This window comes from Melanostigma gelatinosum (assembly GCF_949748355.1).
Source record: "Melanostigma gelatinosum genome assembly, chromosome: 22".
Lineage (NCBI taxonomy): Eukaryota > Metazoa > Chordata > Actinopteri > Perciformes > Zoarcidae > Melanostigma > Melanostigma gelatinosum.
Genome location: NC_136655.1, coordinates 3301257 through 3325700, shown reverse-complemented (window position 1 = coordinate 3325700; position 24444 = coordinate 3301257). Strand labels below are relative to the sequence as shown.

At 45.3% G+C, this 24444-nt stretch overlaps 1 protein-coding gene across 1 annotated transcript; it reads left to right on the top strand.

Moving 5' to 3' along the window:
- Positions 1-1291: 1291 nt before the first annotated feature.
- Positions 1292-19465, top strand: ntn4 (netrin 4). Its single transcript, XM_079294152.1, is given in 11 exon segments — positions 1292-1652; positions 3040-3596; positions 8195-8437; positions 8439-8474; positions 12530-12656; positions 13303-13488; positions 16940-17153; positions 17359-17453; positions 17835-17903; positions 18013-18186; positions 18378-19465. Coding segments are annotated over 11 exon segments (1887 nt in total). The 5' UTR covers positions 1292-1606; the 3' UTR covers positions 18518-19465.
- Positions 19466-24444: the final 4979 nt, after the last annotated feature.

The following is a 24444-nucleotide window of genomic DNA, read 5'->3' as shown; positions in this document are numbered from 1 at the left end:
GTGCTCCCTCCATCCAAAGCCAATCAGTCAGAAATGTGAGCACTCATTAACGGCCCACATCAGCTCTTCATCAGAGTCCACGTGGTCTGTACCTGTCATGGACACCTATAGCGTTAATATGATAGAGGTGGAGAGTACTTGAATATTTGTGAAGAAAGATATAGTTTCTTTTGTGTCCGCAAGATATACAGTTTATAAAATGAGTAAACTAAAGTGTTAAGATTCTCTAAACATTGAGCATCGATGCATCACTAATAATAAAGTAACGTGTAATAATATTTAACTCATCGGGGCCATTTTTCTGCAGAAACAGGACTTTTACTTTGAAACTTTAAATACATGCTGCTGATAATATTTCTGCACTTTTACTTTAGTAAGACTCTGAATGAAGAACTTTATCTTTAGAGGACGTTTGCATTGTTGTAAACAATCTGAACACTTCTTCCACAACTTTATGTGACAGGAAGTTTTGTCTCAGATCAGTAAGTATTGCACTACAATTTCTAGGTACTTTATCATGTGATTAAGAACCATATCTTGTATCTTGTACTTTTTTACTCCACGACATTTAATATATTCGAGATTGGACCATTTAGTGTAATGAGTACTTTTGCTTTGGGTACTTTATGTATATTTTGATGCCAGTACTTTTACAGTGATTTAAAGTTAGTACATTTACTTAAGTGGCATCAGTACAATTTTAAGTGTATTCATACTTTAGGATACTTAAATATTTACATTTGATGCTACTTTAGACTTCTATTGTACAAATATTGTACTTTTTACGTCACTACATTTAGGCTAAGAGTACATAGTACATTTAAAATTCATATTTTTCATATAAAACATATTAATAAAATGTACCAAAAGCACAAGTACTCATTATGCAGAACGTAATTGAGTATTTTATACTGTAGTATTGCTACTTTTACTGAAGTACTTCTTCCTGCTCCAGCAGATACTTCAACAAGTCTCTGCTGTTGGGTTAGTAAAACCTTCTCATGAGACACCTTTCATCTTGTTGTCCCTGAAGTCTTCACAAAGGGTCCCCTGGAGGTTCCTCGTGGACCCTCGTGGACCCTCGTGCCCCCCCCCCCCCCCCCCGGAGCAGGTTGTGGACTCTCTCCAAGTCAGAAGCGCCGCGAACAAACTGGAATGTTCCTTTAAATGCGAGAAGAAAACGGCGGAGGAGAGGCGGAGCTGCTGCTCTCACTGCACAACCTCTCCGTCTCTCTCTCTCTGCAGCTCCTTAGAAATAGATCTGCGGGGCAGAGCGGGTGCAGAACGGGCGCACGCTGCGGGGAAATGAAACACGCTGCGCGTCCCGAAGCAGCAGACGAGCTGAGCAGACCCGTTCACTTCACCACCGGTCCTCTTCTCTCTCAGCGGGACATCGCACACCGCCCGGGACCGCGTCGCTTCTTCACGAGTTGTTATCGGCTTCTTGGATCGCAGCTGAGTGAAAGAGAAAGTCCACACTGGATTGGAAACCTACGCACTTGCCACCGCGGATGAAATCTTCGCGTACTTGACGTCCGAATAGCTCCGCGGATTTTCTCCCTCTTCTTCTTCGCATATCTCGGATTATTCCTGTAAACACGGAGATATGATGATTGTATTCGCTATCAGCCTGGCCGTGTTGTCCAATGCAGGTTAGTATGTTTTTTATTTTTTACATCAAACATCCTCATGAGTTATTGTCACTAATTCAACAATGTGAAGGGAGAAGTGCAGCAATGCAGAACTCGCCTGGATTTTTAGGCAATTGAATCTCTTGACTGGAAGAGTTTCATCTGCGGTGTATTAACACACCTGAGCCCTCATCTATAAAACGGTAATATGCGATATCAAAAACTAAACTATGAAACTCAAGTCTCCATGTGGACCTGGAGGAGACAGAGCAGTGGAGGACATGTCTGAGCCTTATTGTTGCACAGATTTGGATGGAAGTTTGATTTTAGAAACAGAGTTTGTGATTTATCTTTATAGATTAATAGCGTCCAGATTAGGTATATCTAAGTTTAATACAACATAATTAACTCTTGTTCATTAGTTTATGTCCAATTAATTAGCACCAAATTAAAGGTTATTCAGTAAAAGGTTTCAGTCTTCCCCTCATGACCTCGCCACATACAGACAGTTATGTAATTCAGCATGAACTCCACTCTAACAAAAGAACATCACTCCGAAAAAGATCCCTCAGTGCAAAAGTTCACCGATCCAGGCCCTGAGGTTTAATACCAGTCTCTCTGTGAAGTCACTGACGTGGGAAAAACAAAGTGAGCTCCAGGTTCTGGCCAATAAATCCGCGTTGGAAGATGACACTGTGGCCCTCGGGGGGGTTGGAGAGCGTCTGGAAGGCGTCTGCATGCTGCTCATCCTACACGAGCTGCCAAACACAAAGTCTGTGTTAGAGTCCACGCTGGCTGCAGGCAGGTGCACAATGCCTCTATTATGCCTTTTGCATAAGATTTCCCATCGAGGTAAATCACTTGGCTTGTGTACACACACACACACACACATTGAGTCACTATTATTCTCAGCTCGCCCACAGACTCTCTCACATACTCTGATTTGTCTGTTCACTAAACTCTCTAAAACCTCCAAACCTGCTTATTAAAGAAGTTAAAATCTGGACTTTTGGAGTTTAAAAAGTAAATTAACAATAAATTACAACAAAAAACGTTCCTACTTATCTACAGTCAATCTTTCTCTGCCTCCTTCCTGCATCCTATCGAAGAAATAGTGCCGGTGACTTATCCAGTATGGGATTTTGGTGCTATTTTAATTAATGCCCCAATGTTGTGTATTTCATTTCCCTTCATTGTACTGGGGTGAAGGCAGACACCTCAAGAGACAGAAATCTCAAAATAGCATGGATAAATAGTACTGGAGGTGTGTGATTTGGGTGAACTGACCCTTTAAGCTCAGGTATAATGAGTGTCACACCCAGCGGACATCTTCTTTTCTCTAGAAAGCAGTTTAGTCACCTTATGATACACATGTAAACTCATTTGTTCCTCTCTCTCTTCCATGCAGGTCTGTCGGCGGAGGTGTTTCGTGCCGGTGTGGCTCGTCGCTGCGAGAGCCGGGCCTGCAACCCCCGCATGGGTAACTTAGCCCTGGGTCGCCGGGTCCTGACGCAGACCGTCTGTGGCAACAACGGCACCGAGCTCTACTGCTCGTACTCCGACCCCAACGCCAACCTGGCCTGCGACGCCGGCAAGTGCGCCAAATGCAACGCCGGCCTGCCCCTCCTGTCCCACCTGGCCGGGGCCATGTCGGACTCCTCCTTCCGCCACCCCAACACCTGGTGGCAGTCTGCTGAAGGGGCGGAGTCCGAGACGGTGCAGCTGGACCTGGAGGCAGAGTTCTACTTCACGCATCTCATCGTGGTGTTTCGCTCGCCGAGGCCGGCCGCCATGACCCTGGAGCGGTCGCAGGACTTTGGGAGATCGTGGAAGATGCTGCAGTACTACGCCGGCAACTGCAGCGCCGCCTTCGGGATGGAGGAGGGAAAGGCAGCAGGCGTGGGCCGGGACGGGGCCGCCTGCACCGCCAAATACTCCGGGGCTTATCCCTGCAACCGTGGAGAGGTGAGGAGGGAGGAGGTCTGTTACTGTTCTAAATTACTGCATGTGACAGATGTGGCTCACAGCAACAAACCACAGCCCTACGGAGCATTTGAGCTTCTTTACGCTCATTGTTTCGGTTCATTCTCATCAGCATCATTTCCAGCAACATGAGCAGCTGCTTTTAAGCAGTTTGCACATGCACCACATCCCACCCAGCATCGATAGAAACAGACAGAAGAAGTTAGCAACTCGCTGGTGGACGTAGTGGAGCATTTAGCAGCAACAAAGCCAGATGTTTTCCTCAGATATTTACCCCCCAAATGACCAAAAGATCCGCTGATGCAGGTTTCAGGGTTGTGACACAAACAGAGGAGGAAACAAACAACACTTTGTTGTGAATAAAAGTGATGAGTGACATATGGACATGGACATACAGTCGTACCGGCTGAGCAGAATGAAAGCAGAGCTCAGCCAGGTGGGGGAAGCTTTGTGTGTGAGTGTGTGTTTAATAGGCATACTTTGACTGTAGCACGAGAGAGCTTCCTGAAGCCCATTGATGTTTAATTGAAGCAGTGTGTGTGGGGAGCTGCTCTGCAGATGTGTGTGGGGGCGCATGCCGAGCGTGGCGCTGCTCCGGACTCCCTGCAGAGCTCTATGTGATGTGTGTCTACGCCCTCTTTTTGACGGGCCTTCTCTTCTACGACTCCTTCCAAGTATTCGGCTGTCAGCGGCCTCATTCTGCTGCTGCATCATAAATATTTTCTTTATGTACTTCTGCTTTTGTGCATTTTCTTTTTACATGATTTTCTCTCCACCGTTTTAGCTCGATGGTGTGAAAAAATGACTTCTTTTCTCTTCCGTCTCTCTCTCTCTCTGACTCTGTGCTTCACATTTTGGTTTGTGCACGTCTCAGCCACCTGTGCTGGGAACGTGACCGCTGACCTCTAACCCCTTAACCGATGACCCAGAGATTAAAAGAGGCCAAGTAGCGGTCTGACCGACCTGCAGCTGCTGCTGCTCAGCTGTTCGCACTCTCTCTGCTCCTGTGTGTGTTTGTTGTGATTGCACAGCAGCTATAATGACAGTTTAACAGTCTGTGGTCTGTGCAAAGTGATGACAACAAAGCCTTTCACTCTGCACTTTGTACGAGTCTCGGGGATGTAGTTCCCTTTTCCTCTGTGTTTCATGTGCAAATATGCTGAGCGTTTATAATGACGGAGCTTTCGGCTGCGTCTTGTGGCATTCATCAGCGGATGGAGTTCGCTCCGTTGACATGGCGAAAGTATATGAACATGGAAACAAAGAAAGTGTTAATTGAAATCTAAATCTTTGAGAAAACCAATAATACATGTAAACAAACTAATTGACATCAAACTTACTATAACTTAGCACTGAACAGACTCAACAGAAGCCTGTCTGCTTCTCAGTTATGAGGATTTTCTGCTTTTTATTGCTATGTCCCTTAAACATAAGAATCCATCTGGAAGACATACTTGTAATATTAGACATATGTCAACATATTATACACCAAACAACTTATTGATTAATTGTAGTCATCGACATATTAAATCTATAATGAAAATAATCCAGCCTCGTGATCATTTTCAGAAAAATGACCCTCCACTCCTTCAGAGTAAGACAAATGGTACGATGAAAGCTTTAATGTGTGGAAAAAGTGGTGTGTGTGTGTGTGTGTGTGTGTGTCTGTGTGTGTGTGTCTGTGTGTGTGTGTGCATGTGTTCGTGCTGGGTTTGTTGTCTTATTTATGAGGTCAGCTGAGCTGGAAGAATGTGAGAGTTTGTTGTCGAGACTGACCTCCTTAGGGAAGAGAGTGAGGCAGACCAGCCAACACACATATTCTCTCTTTTTCACAGTTCCTCGAACACACACACACACACACACACACACACACACACACACACACTCCGTGCCCTTTCAGATAAACACATACAGTCGGCTTTCCGTCTGTCTGCTGGGAAGGAAGTGCCGTTGCTCTGATGGATGTTGGTACTGTTGGCTAGACACCCATCCCCCCCCCCCCCCCCCTCTTTCTCCTTCCATCAATGCCCATTGTGCCTGTTTACCAGATTACAGTCCACAGTGCTTTGATGGAATTACTCCTGTTTAAGCCAGACTTACTTTATTTTTCAGCCTGAAGTGGACACATGGCCCACAGTGAACCCATTGCCTCAGGACGCAGGTGGACAGATTCCACAACAGACACAGCAGCTTCAGCTTAAAATAGCGTTTCAATCTGCACATGTAAATTCAATTACAGTTAACGGTTCCCTGTGGGGTTCCCTCCTAAACAGTAAAAATGTTTATCCTCAGTGATTCTCACCAGAACACATGGTGTGTCCTTGGAGCCCAAAAAACCCAATGAAAGTATTTTGCCATTCATCGTGTTCTGCTAGCTAGCCGTCTTATTCTTTCCTGTTTTTGTTGGGTCACTTGTACATTTGCAACCTTGTAGAGTTTGAGATCAAAAAGTTATGTTTTCTGCTGCAAGAGGACTCTTATTTGCTGTCATTTGAAAGAAAGAAAAGTCTTTTAACTCAGAGCACGCTTTGCGTAGTAAAAAGAGAAGCAAAAATAAGGGAAGACGACACAAATAAACAGCTGAACGTGCACCGTATTAATTCATCTTTTCAGCAAAACGATAGATTTTCATTGTGATTTTGTTCTGATATTCTTACTTTTAACCCTTAAAATAAACACTGAGAAATTCCTAGATTGGCTAAACTTGTTTTCATGTTGCTTGGCTACATAAAACCCATGAAGGACTCGTGGGGAGTTTTACATTTACTCGCTGTTCAAATGAACGTAAATGTGGTTGTCATCAGCGTATTTGCGAACACCAATATTCTGTCTCCAGATTTACAGGAAAACTACGACGCATTATCATGTAGTGAGATCTCCAAGCAGGCCTGGTGAGGAATTTGTGTTGCGTAAAGGAAAGCAAAAGCCGATGTCTATGTGCATGTGTGTGTGCTGGTGTTGCTGTGGTGTCACCGGGCTGTCGCGGGCCTTTTGTCCGGCTCTGAGTTATGTGAAGCTGGATCTCCGTCCCCGTCTTTGTTTGGCCCTGCTCTCCGTGCTCTCCCGCCTCTCTCGTCCTATTTGTCGTGTTCTCTTAATTGTGGACCACAATGCGGTGACCCCGCGACCTTTTCCAACAACAGGGAAATTAATAGCGTTCCTCCCATCACACTCTCGGCCAGTCATCCAGCCAATGAGGGAGCCACATGGGGGCTTTTTTTGCTCTCATCTTGCGTCAACCAATGAAAACACACACGCATAAAAACACACGCACACACACACTACTCGTCCAATGATATCAATGATGGCCGGTGACAACAACACACACTTTGTAAAGAGACACACTACAAACACACACATTTCTTTCACAGCGAGAGTTGTGGCAGACACCACGCTTTCACCCCGACAACAGCAGTACTGTTGGTTGCTAGTGGCAGCGATAGCCTCGGCGATGGCAGGCCGCCCATAAAGGGATCTTCGATTTGAAGGATGTCCAGGGACCAGACATGGAGAGGGAGAACGGTTGGGTTCACTCATTTAAGGACACCCACACGTGAGGACGTAGTCAAAGGCCGCGGGGTGTAAAGGTCATTGGTGCACAAATGATACCAAAGCAAACCCTCGCTAACGTGACGTAGTGATACAAGAAGCATCAATGAACCTGATTGTGCCACTGAATACGCTAATCATGGGGCTGCAAGAGAGAACAGCTTTTTTCTGCCGTTAAGAATTTGATTATTGTTTTCCGTATTTAAAGGAATAAAGTAAATCAAGGATGATGGAAACCATAAAGCCAACGAAACAACTCCACCTTCTGAAGGGAGAACTAACCCTGTATGAGTTTATATTGTATGTTCAAGAGCCTCAACAGGAAGAAAGCCAAAAGCGCAAAGAAAAGGTTTTGACCTGTTCAAAAACTCGAGGGACAGCATTGTGCTCATTCACACAAGACTTCATTATCTGCCATGTGTATTTGGCAAAATGAAATATTGGGTTACAACATTTTTGTTGTTGCTAATCGCGAGGGGGGGGGGGGGGGGCGACGCCTGTATAGTATAAAGTTTGATGCATCTGGCCATTAAAATATAGCTTTCCAGGGCCAGTCAATGCTGCAAACTCAGTTTTTGTTAAACATTCCATTGTCTGGAAACATCTCTCGAGAATCCATCAAGCCTGGCAGCTTGAATGTGGACCAGTCACAAACTTAAAAGGTCCAGGCTGCAGCATTTAGGGGGATCTACTGGAATATAACATTAATACGTATGTTTTCTTTGGTGTAGAATTAGCCAAATCCTGCACACGAGACCTCTAATGAATTGCACTCTTCTGCAACTACATCGTCAGATGAACAGACTGCTGACAGTCCAAGCAGCGAGTGGCAAATTCCTCCAATCAGGAAAAATAAATTATAAATCTCTCTCTCTCTCTCTCTCTCTCTCTCTCTCTCTCTCTCTCTCTCTCTCTCTCTCTCTCTCTCTCTCTCTCTCTCTCTCTCTCTCTCTCTCTCTCTCTCTCTCTCTCTCTCTCTCTCTCTCTCTCTCTCTCTCTCTCTCTCTCTCTCTCTCTCTCTCTCTAAACAGGTGATCTACCGCACCCTCCCAAAGTGGGAGTCCCTGGATCCGTTCGGGGTGGAGGGCCAGCAGCAGCTGAGGGTGACCAACATCCGGATCAGGCTGCTGAAGAGGCAGTCGTGTCCCTGCCGGGCCAAAGACCTCGCCTCCACACACGAAGCTCCACCCACCCGCCACTTTGCCATCTACGACCTGATCGTGAAGGGAAGCTGCTTCTGTAACGGACACGCCGAGCAGTGCGTTCCTGCACACGGGCTACCAGCCCATCAGAGACCGCACCAACCATGTGGTAAGACAGGAGCACTGCAAATATTTTGGATCAAAGCTATTCATAAAGGCAGCGATGTCTTTTGTATTTTTAGAACTCCCCCTGTGTGTAAAGGTCTTCAGAGTTTACGATCAAACAAAACATTTACTATCAGGTCTACAGGTACTTTCAAGAAAACATCAATGCTTTTATTTCCAATAATGTGTCTGAAGCTTGTTTTAAGCCTTGATGCTGTGATACTAAAGCGCCACACTTCCTTTGACATTCTGACATTTCTCTCACTTGTTCTGATATTTATCACGGAGCAATCACACCCCAATGGGCGGCCTTCCCACTTGTTCTGAGGAAGACTAGAAGGCTCGGTACTCACGGACGAAACAGCTTGTTCACTTTGTCTTAATAACAGACTAAAGGAAGGGTGCTGAGGGAGGGATCGCCTTTCTCTCTCCTGCTTCCTCTGTTCTTCTGTCAGCTCAGATCAACGGCTTGTTTTCCTGCTCATAACAAACACAAGAGATGTCGATATTGATTCAAGGGTTGATGTGTTGATGAAGGTGTGAACGGACACGGCTGATTCGCTGTTTCAGAGTTTATGCTATTATCACAACCATCTCCGCAAACAGAAACGTCTGTTCTGAAACAATCAGTGAGGCTCGACAGGGAAAGTCGACAGATGAACAGATGACTGCTGACAGTCCAAGCAGCACAGACCAAGCAACAGTACGACATCAATAAAGTAGTGAAGGATTTTTAAGACCGATAGCAATAAACACTTTTCGTGTTTTAAAGAATTGAGACCACTCTAATGGACAAACTGTTACAAACGTCACTTCTTTTCAACTTCTTTAAACATGTCTTTGATATTTCTGTACTGAAATGTCTTTCTATTCAATTTCAAAGTCATTTAGTGCATAAAATGATAAATGGACAAACATATTGTAACTTATCAGACCTTAAAAAATTGCATTCTGACATATTTAATCCTGATAAGAAGCAGATGAAATGTTTGGTGTTACACGTGGCAAATGAACGAGAGAGTTCATGTGTTTTCTTTGCTGATACCAGCGTTTTTTTTGTATTTAAGCCGATTCATTGGATCTATTTATTAAATCTGGCTATTCTGATGCCAAGAAATTCCAAGCGGCTCTACCGAGTGTTTTCATCAGGATTTCCTTCTTTTGAGGGTAGAAAGTCCTCTGAAAGAGTCTTTAGACCTCAGGGCTGTAAAACTCTGCTCTGCACACCAGGATAACAACAACACTACTAAAAATAATAGATCATTTTAATGCTAACATGTGTGGCAGATATTCTTCTTTCATCACAAATATTCGTCCAACTGCTCCCAAGACGTGAAGTTTGAACAGTAAATCCTTCTGAACCACCCTCACAACATTACCTCGGGTCATCGTTCTGCAGTGCCCCATGCGGGTCGCATTCGGTCAACACACAGACGTTATATAAGAGACAGCAGTTTGTTTTGAGTCTCTGTTTCGACCCAGAGCCGCCGTTTCTGGCAAAACCCAAACAAGCAGAGCAGCACGAGATGAGAGATGAGGGAAGAGATTAGTGATGACTCGGGGATGGAAGTATTCCTTTCCTCAGAGAGAACTACAGTGGCCCTCAGGTAACCTAAAAACTCTGAGGACTCTCTCTAGAGCCAGTGTTTGGTTTGTCCGTTCTGGGCTACCGTAGACTCCGTGAAGAGGATCCTCTCCCGATGGAGATACGAAGGACTAATTCCAAGCAAACTTAAACACAACAAATCAACAAAAAATAGTTGTGAATATTATATTCCATTTATGCCAATAAATCTCTCCTAAATCCCACGTACTGTTCCTTTAAGGAAAAGTACTCCACTACAAGTAAACAGCCTGCATTCAAATCACATGTACTCGAGTAAATCGCAGTTATTTTTGGTTTCCACTAAACATACAGTGTGATATTATATTCCCTTCTGTTCATATATGTACAGTCTGTTTGTTTGGTCTGCTGTGTGTGTGCTTAAGCATGCAGTGTTTTGTCTGCGTGTGTGTGTGTGTGTGTGTGTGTGTGTGTGCAGCAATCAGCGGTGAAAGTGACCCTTTGATTGGTCGAGTCGTTACTGCTCAGACACTGTGAACGTAGACCAAAAGGCCACTTTGTTTGTTGTTGTTGGATTCCTTTGCGCTCCTGTTTCCCCACATGGGTTTTTCTTGCGGTTCAGGGTGATTACACTGTCTGTTAGTTTACCACAAAGCCAACAGTCACACACATTTACAAACCTAATGACATCCAGGGACAACTACTGGAGCGTTAGCAGCAATCAGTCCAATTAGAAGTGCGTTCCTTGTTTTTCACAAACTAACTGCCTCTCTTCACATCTTTCTGCGCCTCTTTACTCTTTCTTTTCATTTCTTTCACTTGCACCCCCCTTGCATATTTGTCTGCTCTTCTTTAAGACACAGAGTGAACGTCTGTTTGTTAGAAGTACTACTCGGCCTGTAAGAGACATTTGTGTGTTAGCTCTTCACATTATTTCAGTCACAGAAGTAGAGACAACTTAAAACATATGGTACACGTAAGAGGATCGGTGGTTCGTAGATACTTTCATCCTTCAAGATCAATCGAGATGTTTTAAGGGTTATTATCGGAAATGAAAGGAAACAGTTTTTGCAGATTATCGAAAATGATGAGTTACGTACATTTAGTCCAAAAGTCCAAAAGTAATAAAACTTTTAAAAAGTTGTCAAACCCTTGAATAATTGAGTACTATAAAATGGCAGGAGCTGCAGGTTTTAATGCGTTTAGCAGTCCATTGTCACGCATTGTTTAATAATGGAAAAACTCAAATCATTATCCGACCCTCCAAAAGTATGTTTCTGGCTGTACATTTAATTATTCGTTTCTGATTCTACAGCTGCATGATTTTTCCTTTTTGGCACCTGTGGAAGTTTAAAGTAACCGATATCATTGGCGTCACACATCAGTCCGTCTCTGCCGTGTCCCGTGGACGGTGGCGGTTACATAATTGCGTGTGTGTAGCGCTCAGTGTGTACATGGTAAACATGTGAAATAGGTTTAAATACCAGCTGTCTGGACCCGAGCCAGCTGCTGCCCTTTTCCTTCCCCTCTTGTCCATTTCTTCTTTTTCTACTCATTTCTCTCCACTGTTTTCCATTAATTACTTATTTTTTTATATTATTTTTGCGATATGTGTCGTTAGCTCTCCTGCCTGGACCTCTCAATTGCTTCCCCCTATTACTGTGATTGAAACGGTGTAAAAGCAGTCATGTGTGTGCGTGTGTTCGCCTCTACATTGCAGGACTGATCTGGGGTTAGAGGACATTTGGCTCTCGTCTATAGCATGTGGGTGTGTTTAAGTCTCTGCTATACTCGTACAGTGTGTTACTGTGCGACTCAGAGCCATCACACGCACCGTGGGAAACAAATGCACCAATCTGTGTGTTTTTCTGCGTTTGCAGTTGTTTTCCATGTTGATCAGTGTGTGTCTGCCTCTACAATCGTTGTATAACAGTGTGTGTCCTAGATTACAGTTGCACGGTGTAACGCAAACAAACAAATAAAGAGCTTCCTCAAATGCCATCCCCCCCCCCCCCTTCAATCATTATCCAGCATGCATGGCATTCCAGCTCACAGGAATGACAAGGAGATTGTTATTGTGCTCTCTCTCGCTGCATACTTGCACTCTTCTCACACACACACACACATACTCGTAAACAGACAGACACACACACACACACACAAGCTTTTCAGACCAGAGGCCCGTTCTGGTTTCCAGTGATGAAGCCAAACAATCAATGTCCATTCACTCATTTTCAGGAGTAAGAGAGAGACTGAGAGAGATGGAGTGAGAGGAAGCGGGGAAGAGGAAGAGAAAAGCAGAGACGCAGGAAAGGAAAGAGAGAAGAAGAAATGGAGAGTGTAAAATCTGAGAGGAAACCCCAGCATGCTTGTCCTCACGTGGGAAACTTTCCTCTCCATCACACTGACCTCTTTGTTCCTCCCATCCGTCCATCTCTACCTCTGGCCGTCATCTCGCTTGTTGCTAATGAGCTCTCGCTCTCTTTCTCTCTCAGGTTCATGGGAAGTGTGTGTGCAGACACAACACTGCAGGTGATCACTGCAAGCGCTGCACTCCGCTCTACAACGACCGGCCCTGGCAGCCCGCTGACGGACTGACGGGCGCTCCGCACGAATGTCGGAGTAAGTCGAACAAACACTGACCCACCTTTCCCCACCGAACGAACTCCTCACTGCATCGCCACAAGACCTAGAACAAACTCAACAGTAACCACCATTTATCGTGCATCTGCATAGACAGCAACAGCCTGTAGAACGGGCATGTTGAACAAAGCATGATATACAAAGTCAAGACAAAATACAGAGTCAAATCGACCATAAAGCAGGGGATGCTCTACGTCACTCCACAGTCCAAATATGGTCACTTCCTGTTCACTGTCTTCTTGGAAGTTCAACTTCTAGAGAGTCATGGGTTATCAACGTAGTTCCTGCAACAAATATACATAAATCTCAAGTATGTTTTCAGTAAGTCAGAGCTGCAATGTCAGCTGTTTTTCTAGTAAAGGAATACGCCACCTAAAAAAACCTGGCTCCTCCATGGAGGGCAGCAGCTGCAGTTAGCTTGGATACCCAACAGTTACCAGTGGATTCCACTGGAGACCCACAGACACAATAAAGCCTCAAACTGTCCAGAACAACTTCTCAAACCAGCAGCATAATCTACTTCTCTGATACAGACAATTACTGTTTGATACTCTAAAAGCTCTATATCTATATATAAAGCGACAGCGACTCAAAGTTGGTGTTGATTTGCTCCCTCTCACACCAGAGTGCAAGTGTAACGGACACGCTCAGAGCTGCCGCTTTGACTGGACGGCGTGGCGTGAGTCCGGCCAGCGCAGCGGAGGCCTCTGTGACTGTCTGCACAACACTGAGGGACGTCAGTGTCAGAAATGCAAAGCCGGCTTCTACAGAGACCCCCAGAGACCACAGACAGCCCCCGACTCCTGCAAACGTAAGACACACAACACATACATCATCACAGTGAACATTGTGGCTTTTCAGATTTCAGTCTATGTGCATGAGATGAGTTCAGGAATTTCACTAGTAAATACTAGACGCAGGGATGTTGCCATGCCTTACATTTCTTTGCAAACCGCAACGTGTAGAACACACTGTAAAATGTCATATCGCAGAATTAATCAAACCGGTGTTGACAAAATGTTGCTGGTGTGAATCATAACATCAACCTCATACGTACACCACGCTGGCACGGCGATCTCATTCTCACAAGGAATGCGGAGAACTGAGATCGCAAGCCGAGACGTGCTGGATAGAGCTGAGACCTCATGGGCACCTGGCCCTGTGTGTGTGTGTGTGTGTGCGTGTGCGTGAGAGAGTGTGTGTGAGAGAGACAGCAGACGGCCCACGCTCCAGCGCAGTTTACACCGGAGTTAATCATCAGATGGTGGCATTCCTTTTTCTGACTCAAAGCTCGACACACAAACCCCTGCGCGGCCATCTCGGGCTTGTTTTGCCATTTTTCATGCGTGACTCAGAGCTGGAGTAGCTTCGGGGTAATCATTGGTAGTCGGGCGTGAGGGTCCTCTGTGTGTACGTGTGTGTCTGGGCGGCGTGCTGCCCTCCGGTGATGAGACGAGTCTTAAGTAAACACGCGATAGTCATCCATAAACACGCAGCAGTGGCTACATTCCCCGCCTGATTGTGAGTCAGATTTGACCCAGTGAGCTCAGTCCTGCAGGTATGCTGGACTCACACAGCAGTTCTGGTGCATGTGTGTGTGTGTGTGTACACTTGTACAGCTATCTTTGTGAGGACCAATTCGAGTTTTAGACCTTTAGAGTGAGGACGGAGGAGGGACAATATGTTGGCTATCAGCCCAATTGTATCAATCAGAGTTTGGGTGTCGTGCACATTTTATTTAATTTCTTTACATCAAGAGATCCACGCAACAGAAATACAAATATTTCTCAAAAACGTTAAAACTTTTTGGACCCTTTTACCCACCGACTGCTCCAGCGTTTCAGCCCTTGGTTGCATATTGTGGCGTCTCTGTTAGCATAGATTCAAAATCTTCCATTGGAGCCATGTTTACCAACATGATCCATGGTTGTTCTTCAGTTTATTATCTATTGGATCTTTTCCCCATGCCAATTTAAGACCATCGAGTTTAGATTTAAGGTTTCGATTTCAGGGATTGGGTGTCGTGCATGAAAACTCGCCTGTGGATGTAACTGTAGAGGGGTAATGATCCTCACTCTGGCGGCTGATTGATGGACAAAAAAGGAGCGACGGCATGCTTTGGAGAACCCCTGAGACGAAGGTACAGCTTGTGAAATCCCGCTGACAATGGAGGAATTTCCCTCCGTCGTGAGGAACATTTTTTTCATACCAGACTCCGAGGGGCCCTGGAAAGAAAACACTCCTGTCAAGCTTGTACACACCAAAACTCTTCAGCAGGGGAAAGTTACAGTGTGTGTCTGTATGTGTGTGTGTGTGTGGTGGGGGGGTTTGTTGTCTACACTGGCTGCTCAGGCAGGTGTCTTGTCATGTCTCATGAAGTTGTCATAGTCAGAGCTCCTGCAGCTCTCTGATACACACATATTTACACAAAGCAGTCCTTGTGTCGTGACCCTCTTCAAATGCTCATAAATTCTCACGCAGATATGTAAACACACGCGCGTACCGAACACATCGTAACGCGTGTTTATCGGCTTTACATGGACCTCAGATGGTGCTCGGTTGATTATTAACGTCTGGAGGCTGTTCACCAAACAACAGTGTCGATAAGGTCCTGACACACACACACACACACACACACACACACACACACACACACACACACACACACACACACACACACACACACACACACACACACACACACACACACACACACACACACACACACACACACACACACACACACACACACAGCTCTTGTCTAGTGTTTGTGTATCTTCTGTGCACGTCTATGAAGTCGATAAATGCGATATCTTTATGATTTTATTGATATTACACAGTTGGTTCTTATGATAAGGTTTATCTTATCTGTGTTGTCCCGGACCATTTGTCTGATTAACCGCCTGGTTTGGAGCTGAAGAAGGTTTATGTGACATCGTTCCGACAGACAGTGCTTCATCCCCAACTTAGACGTGTCATTCCTGCTCCCTTTTAATGAGGAATTCAGGAAATATAACATAAAACTAACAAGTATTTGCGTCATGAATTCATCTGTTTATTATTCTTTTGTCTATAAGATAATATTAAAAATCAGCCATATTTTTTTTGCAGTTGCAGATAGATGTAATGATAACCAGGACTATGACTGTTTGTTCTATTACCACAGTCAAACATTAATAATTTAAAAACAGAAGAGGTGAGAGTGCAGGGATGCCTCTGGGTGTACAGTAAGTAGTTGGAATCATTTACTGCCAGTCGGGCTTCAAGCATCATTAAACAGGAGAGAAATGGCTCCTAACAACACCCCCTCTTTGTCTCTCCCTCCTCGTCTTCTGCCTCTCTCCTTAACCATGTCTCCCTCCCTCGTCCTCCCCCGGGATGGGGACAGATTTATGGGGGAGGCCCGACACCTCCCCCTGCAAAGGCCCCGGGTCTCAGTGTTGATAACAGTAGAAAGACGGCAGACAGTAGTTTTCTCAGACTGCCAGTGGAAACATGGGTGTGTGTGCAAGTATATTGTTTTTGGAGGTTGTTTAAAGAACACCCTATCAGCACACAATTAGAGGGGGGGGGGGGGGGAGCTGGAGAGGTTTGTGTGTGTGTGAGATAAGAGAGAGAGAGAGGCCATTGTATTACAAGCTCCTGCAACAACACCACACAGACAAATAGAACAACTGATGAAATACTTAAGTCCTGGTAATAAATTTGTAATTTACAGGTGAGTAAACGGTCAGACCTTTAGACTCAATGTTCCCAAACATGACACGTTTTTGTTCTTAGCAGTAGATCTCTTCAAGTTGGCCATGCTCTATTTTAAATAACTCACCCCAGACAAATATTAGGAGTGATGGGAAGTAACAGTTTACGGACTGCTTTTTTCAAATGTAGAAATGCTATTTATACCCTTTCAGTTGCCAAAAGAATAACACAAATTATGCCTATTAGGCCCGGAGACAGAGTCCTTATCCTCAGCAGAACAAAAACAGTGAAAGTCAAACTCGCAGCTCCGGGTCAGTCCTGAAGAAACAGGAAGTCCAGAAAGCAGCGGATGTGAAATCCTCGTCAGAACGCACACCGGTCGTCGGTCCGACCCTCGGCTTCTGAACGGCCCAACGAGTGTCTTCATCAGAGGACCCACACAGCTTTTTGAACCAACCCCTTTTATTGACTTACTTTCATGTTAGGCTATGTTAACGATTTGTCCAAGTCAAAATGCAACATGCGACACCTTCACGTCTTAAACTACGTTTTTCTCTTCCCAGCATGCAGCTGTCACCCCTTGGGCTCCATGCCCTTCCACCTGGCTGACGGCTCGCTCTGCGACCCCTCCAACGGAAATTGCATCTGCAAACCTGGAGTAGGTGGAAAGCACTGCGACAGGTGCATGGTGGGATACTGGGGCTTCCACGAGTACGGCTGCCGTCCGTGTGACTGTGCAGGAGACTGTGATCCGTTTACTGGAGACTGCATGTTTGGGTGAGTCGTAAAGAAAACAATAGCAAGTGCCTTTTTGATACCAGTGATTCTCCTTTTCCCAAATCTTTGTACCTCATAGCAAAGAACTTTTCATTTTTATGTAAGGTAACATGATTATCCACAGCAAACGGAGGCCTGTGTATTTATTTGCAAAAACATTTCCATGCCCAGGCGTGTGTGCTGATGTTGTAATGCGTTTGTGCAGCTCTGACCTGGACCTGTACAACTTAGAGGGAAACTCCAGCGAGCCGGTGAGGATCTTCAGAGTAGACGAACTCTTCTCTGCCCTACACTACTCAGGTGAGTTGAGACTGTGTGTGTGTGTGTGTGTGTGTGTGTGATGCATCCTCTTCCACAGCCCAGTGACCAAGCATTAATGGTTAAGTAATGAAAGTCATCATCGGGCCTTAGAAGGCGATGGAACAAAGACGGATGTGTGTGTGCGTGTGTGTGTGTGTGTGTGTGTGCATGCATGGACAGTTTCCATGTGTCCCTTCTCTTAGACCCCCCACCATCGGCCTGTAACTGCAGCTTTCACAGGCACATTCCTCACTGGACACACACTGTGCTTGCATTCTTCGGACGCCATGCACAGTATCTGAGACCACACACACACACACACACACACACACCAGTTATGTGACAGATATTAATCTGTACCTGTGTATCCGTCTCCTGCAGAGAAGTGTGAGTGCAAAGAGCAAGCCCTGACCAACAGCAAACTGTTCTGCACCATGAATTATGCATACGGTAAGAATTTCTCACGGGTCTTTCACTGGTAAAGGATTTTAATACCGCAGCATTCAGAGTATTAATACTTTACTCTCATTAATACTTGTCTTCTCCACTTGACTCTCAGTCCTGAAGGTGAAAGTGCTGTCGGCCCACGATAAGGGCTCCCACGCCGAGGTGGAAGTCAAAGTTCAGAAGGTGCTGAGTCAGACCACTAAGGTGAAGATACAGCGAGGTCGGGTCACTCTTTACCCAGAGTCCTGGACCGCACGGGGCTGCACCTGCCCGATCCTCAACCCAGGTCAGACTAACACTCCGTGTCTCACACTGCGATTGTCTGCGTCAGTACTATTTTAACAAACACATTCCAGCCAATCAGAGAAAGTACTTTCTGAAGCTTTGGTAACGTCGCAATACACCTAAGCTGTTTAGCCGCTTTGAAGTTGATTTCGGTGGATTAAGTGCCCCTGACCCTTTGCCGTCGTTCCTCAGGGCTGGAGTACCTTGTGGCGGGCCACTCGGACCGTAAGCAGGGCCGCCTCCTGGTCAACATGAAGAGCTTCGTCAAGCCGTGGAAGGCCAGCTTGGGGCGCAAAGTCCTCACGCTTCTCAAGAAAGACTGCAACTGGTAGGCGGACGGTCAAAGCACTGGAGGACGGACGGACACATGGGACAGCAATGCCTTGGATTTTCTTGTCCTCCAGATGTGGAGTATTGAATCGCACAGGTCTGGGAGCAGGTTTTTTGAAGGCTGAACTGAGATGATCGAAACGCCCTTTTTATTCCTCTGCTGTCGTCCGGTGGGAGCTGGTGGCGGACTGCACCAGCTAAAAGCACCTGGGACATCATTTTATTAAGACGTTTCATGTCTCGCACAGGAGCATTTCTTCTTCTTCTGCGGCTCAAGAAATTGAGGAATTCAGCGCTTTGGCCAAGAGTGCTTTCTATTCCCTCTGGACCCATTGACATCAAACTGAATCTCTTCCTCTCTGCAGCACTTTAGCCTAAGATGGACTGAGAAAATACGGACACACAAGGAGAGGAAGAGTCAACACATGCACACTACTCCCCTGACATGGACTGTGGATGCAGAACGTCCATTCCATATCACAGTGGACACTCTTCCATGCATGTGTGTGTGTGTGCTGCTGACATAATGTGCAAAGCACCCAGAGTGACGCTGAACAAGCCATAGAAGCCACTGCAGGTGGTTCACTTTTAGCCAGTCCAGGTGTGCCTGTGTTGAAATCGGAGTGAATGGATTTGACCGTTTTGAAAATGTGTGTGTGTGTGAGACGGAGTTTGAATGCAGAGGTATATTTACGAGCACAGTCCAGATTCAGTCCAGCTCTTTTCTGTAGGTTTGTGTACACTTTCAAAAACTGCCGTTCCAATGTTCATGATACAGCGTTGATTCATCTCGTATTACACTCAATTCAGAAAATCATTGTTATTCCTACCTTTGTGCTCTTGTACAGTATTATTTGTATATATCTACATAAATATTATGTTCATCTTTCGCCCCTTTTGTTTAATTGTTTTTGTACATGGTAATATTAAAGGATGATTACAACTCTGTTCTCATTTTGACAGTTTTGGCCATCATTTCTATCAGCTGTTAGGTTAGACGATCAGACAGGTTGTAAACCATCCAACAGGTTTCCATAATAAGCAATTAAAAACCTGAAACAAACGATGGACAACCACTGAAATTAGACCCACGTTGTAATAACTTTTCCTTTAAAGTCTCAGCTTCTGTACTGTGACAGAATAGTCAAAGGAAACCTAAATTAAATGAATGAATTCAACTTTAGACAAATTGTTTTGGAAATGAAAACAAGTTTTAGTCTCCGGATATCCAAACGCAATCACTTCCTGTCTCTCTCCATATTTTGCTTTTAGCTACCAAGTACCACAAACATTGAAGTGCGATTTTATAAGACCGGCGTGGCTCGCGATTGTCGCCCAAAGGCTCCCTTTTTTCATAAATTTGGCATACAACAAGAAATAAATTAAAACCGGGAACATTTATTTTTCATTTCACCAGGACTTAAATATTTTTGCAGCTCTGTCTTTGAAACTTATGTTCCTAGAAACACTCTCAGCAACAGTTGATATAACTGTCCAGGCCTTAAAATGGACAAAAATATCCTTATCACCCGGCTCTCACACACTCTCTCACACACACACACACACACACACACACACACACACACACACACACACACACACACACACACACACACACACACACACACACACACACACACACACACACACACACACACACACACACACACACACACACACACACACTTCAGATTAAGTCATCCATCAATCTCGCTCCCAAAACACTCTCCCCTACATTCACACAGTGCCACAGAATGTAGACCATAACAGAGAGGCCGGGGCGTGCACACACACACACACACACTCTCTCTCTGTGTTTGGGTTTAGGCGGCCTGCGTGTTTCCACCGCCTCCTCGCCCACTCACCGTGACGCGGTTGGCCGAGAGGTGTGGAGACATTCCTGGCGCGTCGAGCAGCGCTCCGCGGCAGGCCGGGTCAGAGGTCACTCACCTGTCTGCCGGCCCAGCCTCCTCAACCAGAGGTGAGCCGGAGTGGATGGTTTTGTTTTCTCCCCAGATAGCCTCTTGTACCCGTGTTTCCTCATTCACAGATTGGTGGCAGAGGGGTCACGGCTCCTCCTCGTTCCCGCCAGCCTGCTTCCAGACAGCAGGGGAAGGGGTGAGCGAGTGCACACACAGGAAGAGGAATGTGACTGGAAGGAATGCCTCCGTGCCAGAGGTGGGAAGTAACTAAGTACATATTAATCAAGTACTGTACTTTACGTACTTGTGCTTCCATTTTATGCCACTTTAAACTGTTTTGAGAGGGAAAACTTTACTTTTTACGACATGTATCTCACAGGTGCATTTGACATTTTAGAAGCACAGTATAAGCGTATGAAGTACAATGAATAGTCCCACTGGATTTTTAAGTGACATGCTTAAAATTTCCGGTGTTTCAAATTGGAAATGTGCATAAAAAGAGATCTGAGTTGTTAGCAGTGCCTCCAAAGAGACATTTCAATGCTGTTTGAGGCCCAAATAGGTGAAATTATTCACCGCAAAGATTAACGAAATATTTGAAAACATACTTGTGTCACAGACCTTTGTTTTTCCTTCTTCTTCCTTCTCATACCTCTCTGGTGACCTTTCAGAGGGGGCCCGACCCGTAGGTTGGGAGCCACTGGCCTGGACCAGCTCAAACTGTGGAAATAGATGGTTTTCTTGTGCAAAAATCTGTTAAAAAATGCTGACAACATATTAAGCACACATTTTTTCCTGCTAATACTTCTGCACATCATGCAGGAGGTTGACTGCGGGACTTCCGTTCATTTTTCCTCGTCGGGTACTTTTACTGAAGTGAAGTACTCGAGTACTTCTTCAACGAACATGCAGACCTTCAGGTCGGTCGGAGGAAGGAGGTGGTTTATGTGGGAACTGGCCTTGAAGCGTAGACTCAACAGGGAGCCACAAACACATGAACCACGGATCTCTCCCCCCCCCCCCCACCTCCCTCTCTCTCTCTCTCACTGTCTCTCTTGCTTACTCGCACCCCCCCCCCCCCCCCACTCATTGTCCCCAGATTGACTGGCCATTCTCAGCCTGTGATGGAGATGTCCTGGGGGGGGGGGGGGGGGGGGTGTTCCATGGTGTGGGAAACTAGTTGATGAATGAGTGTTTGGCACGCTTGCACAGATGCAGTTTGCTCCAGTATAGAGTATATGTGTGTTATTGCAGTAATGACAAATACATGCATGTGTGTGTGTGTGTGTGTGTGTGTGTGTGTGTGTGTGTGTGTGTGTGTGTGTGCGCCTGTGTGAGCACAATGCCCCGCTTGTGTTGCTATAGAATGGAGTTATGGCCTTTGTCCCATCAGCATTCTTGTGTTGCTATTGGCCGCGGAGTGCATGGCAGCTCCCGCAGGCTCGGGGACAATAACCCCCCCCCCCCCCCCCCCCATCATATACACACACACACACACACACACCTTCCACTCCTCTCCCTGGGAGTCACAATGCTCCTCTTCGGCAGCACCCCAGCACCCTGAGACAGACAGACTGGCCCGCTATGGGTGTCACACAGCTACAAGCACCCAGAGGTCCCGAGGGAAGCCGGAGGAGGGAGGGAAACAAGTATGGCGAGAGGGGACTTCTTCTCAGGGAGAGGAAGTGTGTGCTGGATAAGTGAGTCATGTGGTCAGTATTATCCCATCAGCTGTGATTCACTTACAGAGGAAATGAGAAGATTATGGCATGAAACCAGACTGAAACTGACGTCCTTCAGCTGAAAATACCCAGCCCTGTCTTCAGAAACGTTTGTTTTCTTAATTTCACACAAAACACACACACACACACCAGGAATGTTTCTCTGTACCTGCAGATCACCTGAGCAAGCCAGAACAGGGAGGGCGGTGTTGACATAGAGTGATTGAGACGCTGTACCGCTGATTATTACACCAGCCACGAAAACAAGGAAGCTGATGTCATCGCGTTATTATGAACGAACCCACGCGAGCAACAGGCCCTCGTGACAAGTCAGGACACAAAACAAAAGAAACAGATTAAAACATCAGAGCAAAGCTGCGTGGATTTCTATTCTTGTGAGGTCCCGGTGACGAACCCCTTTATTGCAAAATGCCTCGATTTTATGGTTAGACGAGTACGAACGAGGATTTATTTTAATTAGATGATCGATGCATTTGTTCTGTCGTAATTTATTTAATAATAAAATGTTATTGCTGCCCCGTGACATCAACAAATGTTAAAGGAACAGTTTGGTATTTTGGGGAATATGCTTATTTGTTTTCTTGCAGAGTTGAAAGAAGATCACTTTTGAACGGTAAATACTGTTTAGCTTAGCTTAGCTTAGCACGACGACTTGAAACAGGGGGAAACAGCTAGCCTGACTGACAAAGTCCAACAACTACCAGCACCTCTGAAGCTCACTAATTGATATATCTCATTTGGTTTTAATCCTTTTAATAATAAGTGTAAAAATGAGTGAAATTGGGATTTTTATGAGCCGGACTATTTCTTTACAGCGACGTCAAGAATACAGAAAAAAACAAGCTTTCCATAATGAATCCCTTGAAGCTTTAGGTTTAGGAGAAAAAGCAGTAAAATAGTTTAAACTTTTCCAGTAGACAAACAAAAGTTATGTTTGTTCGGGATTAAAGGTCGAACAAACTCAAGTGGTTAATTTCCTCCCAATAAAACATTTGCAAAAGCAGAAGATTGCTTCCAGCCGACTTTATGTGTTTATTGTTTGGGGCTGGGCGGGTAGCGTACTCCGGGTTTTATCAGCTTGTTTGCTGAAAACAAGGAGTCATGAGAAAAGTGACATTGAAATGTGCTGTAAAACCAAAACAATGAGCTAAAAGAAGCACCAACGCAAGGTTGAGCTGTGATAAATGTGTATTTTGGTTTCATTCAATGTCAAACAAAAAATTGCTGAACGCAGCTTTAAAGAAAGAAGTTATTGAAGCAACAGAGGTCCTCAGAAGTATTGCAACGGAAGAAAAAAAGTGTTTTTATGAGAGTGCGCAGATGAAAAGAGGAGAGAGAGGGAGGGAGGGAGAGGGAGAGTTAGCGTGTGTGGACATGACCACGGTGTAGGCCCGAGGACATGGAGGGAGAAAAACATTAGAGGTTATTCACAGGCATCGCATAGCACATCATCACATACCTCTTTCTGTAAGTCACTCAAAAACGCCCCTTAATCTCTCTCACACACACACACACACATTACCACACTGTGCAGGGGGGTTGAACAAGGCTTGTATGGATCAGTTCCCCACTAATCAGTACATGAGAGGGATTCTTCACATGCGGTCAGGTTGCGTGTGTTGAGATTAAAAGTCCTCCTTCAGGCACTATTTCCTGGACGAGAGGCAACTCCTCCCTTTAGTCTCTCATAGAGACGTTTAATGTGAAATCGCTGTGATATTTACACATTGTGTAATAATAACACTCCATCATCTATTTCACAAGATTCCTTCTCCTGTATACTCACACAGCAGACTTTAACGTGTTGTCTTATAGAAACTTTCACTGATAGGATCTACACAGTGAGTACCACCAGCCCCCATTAACCAGCATGCAGCGCTACACCTGCATCGCACAAGAGTTGAAAATACCTCCTAAAGGTACAGCCTCAGGGCGCGCGCGCACACACACACACACACACACACACACACACACACACACACACACACACACACACACACACACACACACACACACACACACACACACACACACACACACACACACACACACACACACACACACACACACACACACACACACACACACACACACACACAGGTTGAAGCTTTTCAGGGTTAAATGCCGTGGTATTCTGACTTTGTATTCAGTAAAAGTAGCAGTACAAACCTCTAAAAAAATACTCTGTTAAGAGTAAAAGTCCTGCAGAAAAAGTATAATCAACAAACTATTGCTAAGTGTTATGCAGACTGTCTCCTTTCCCAC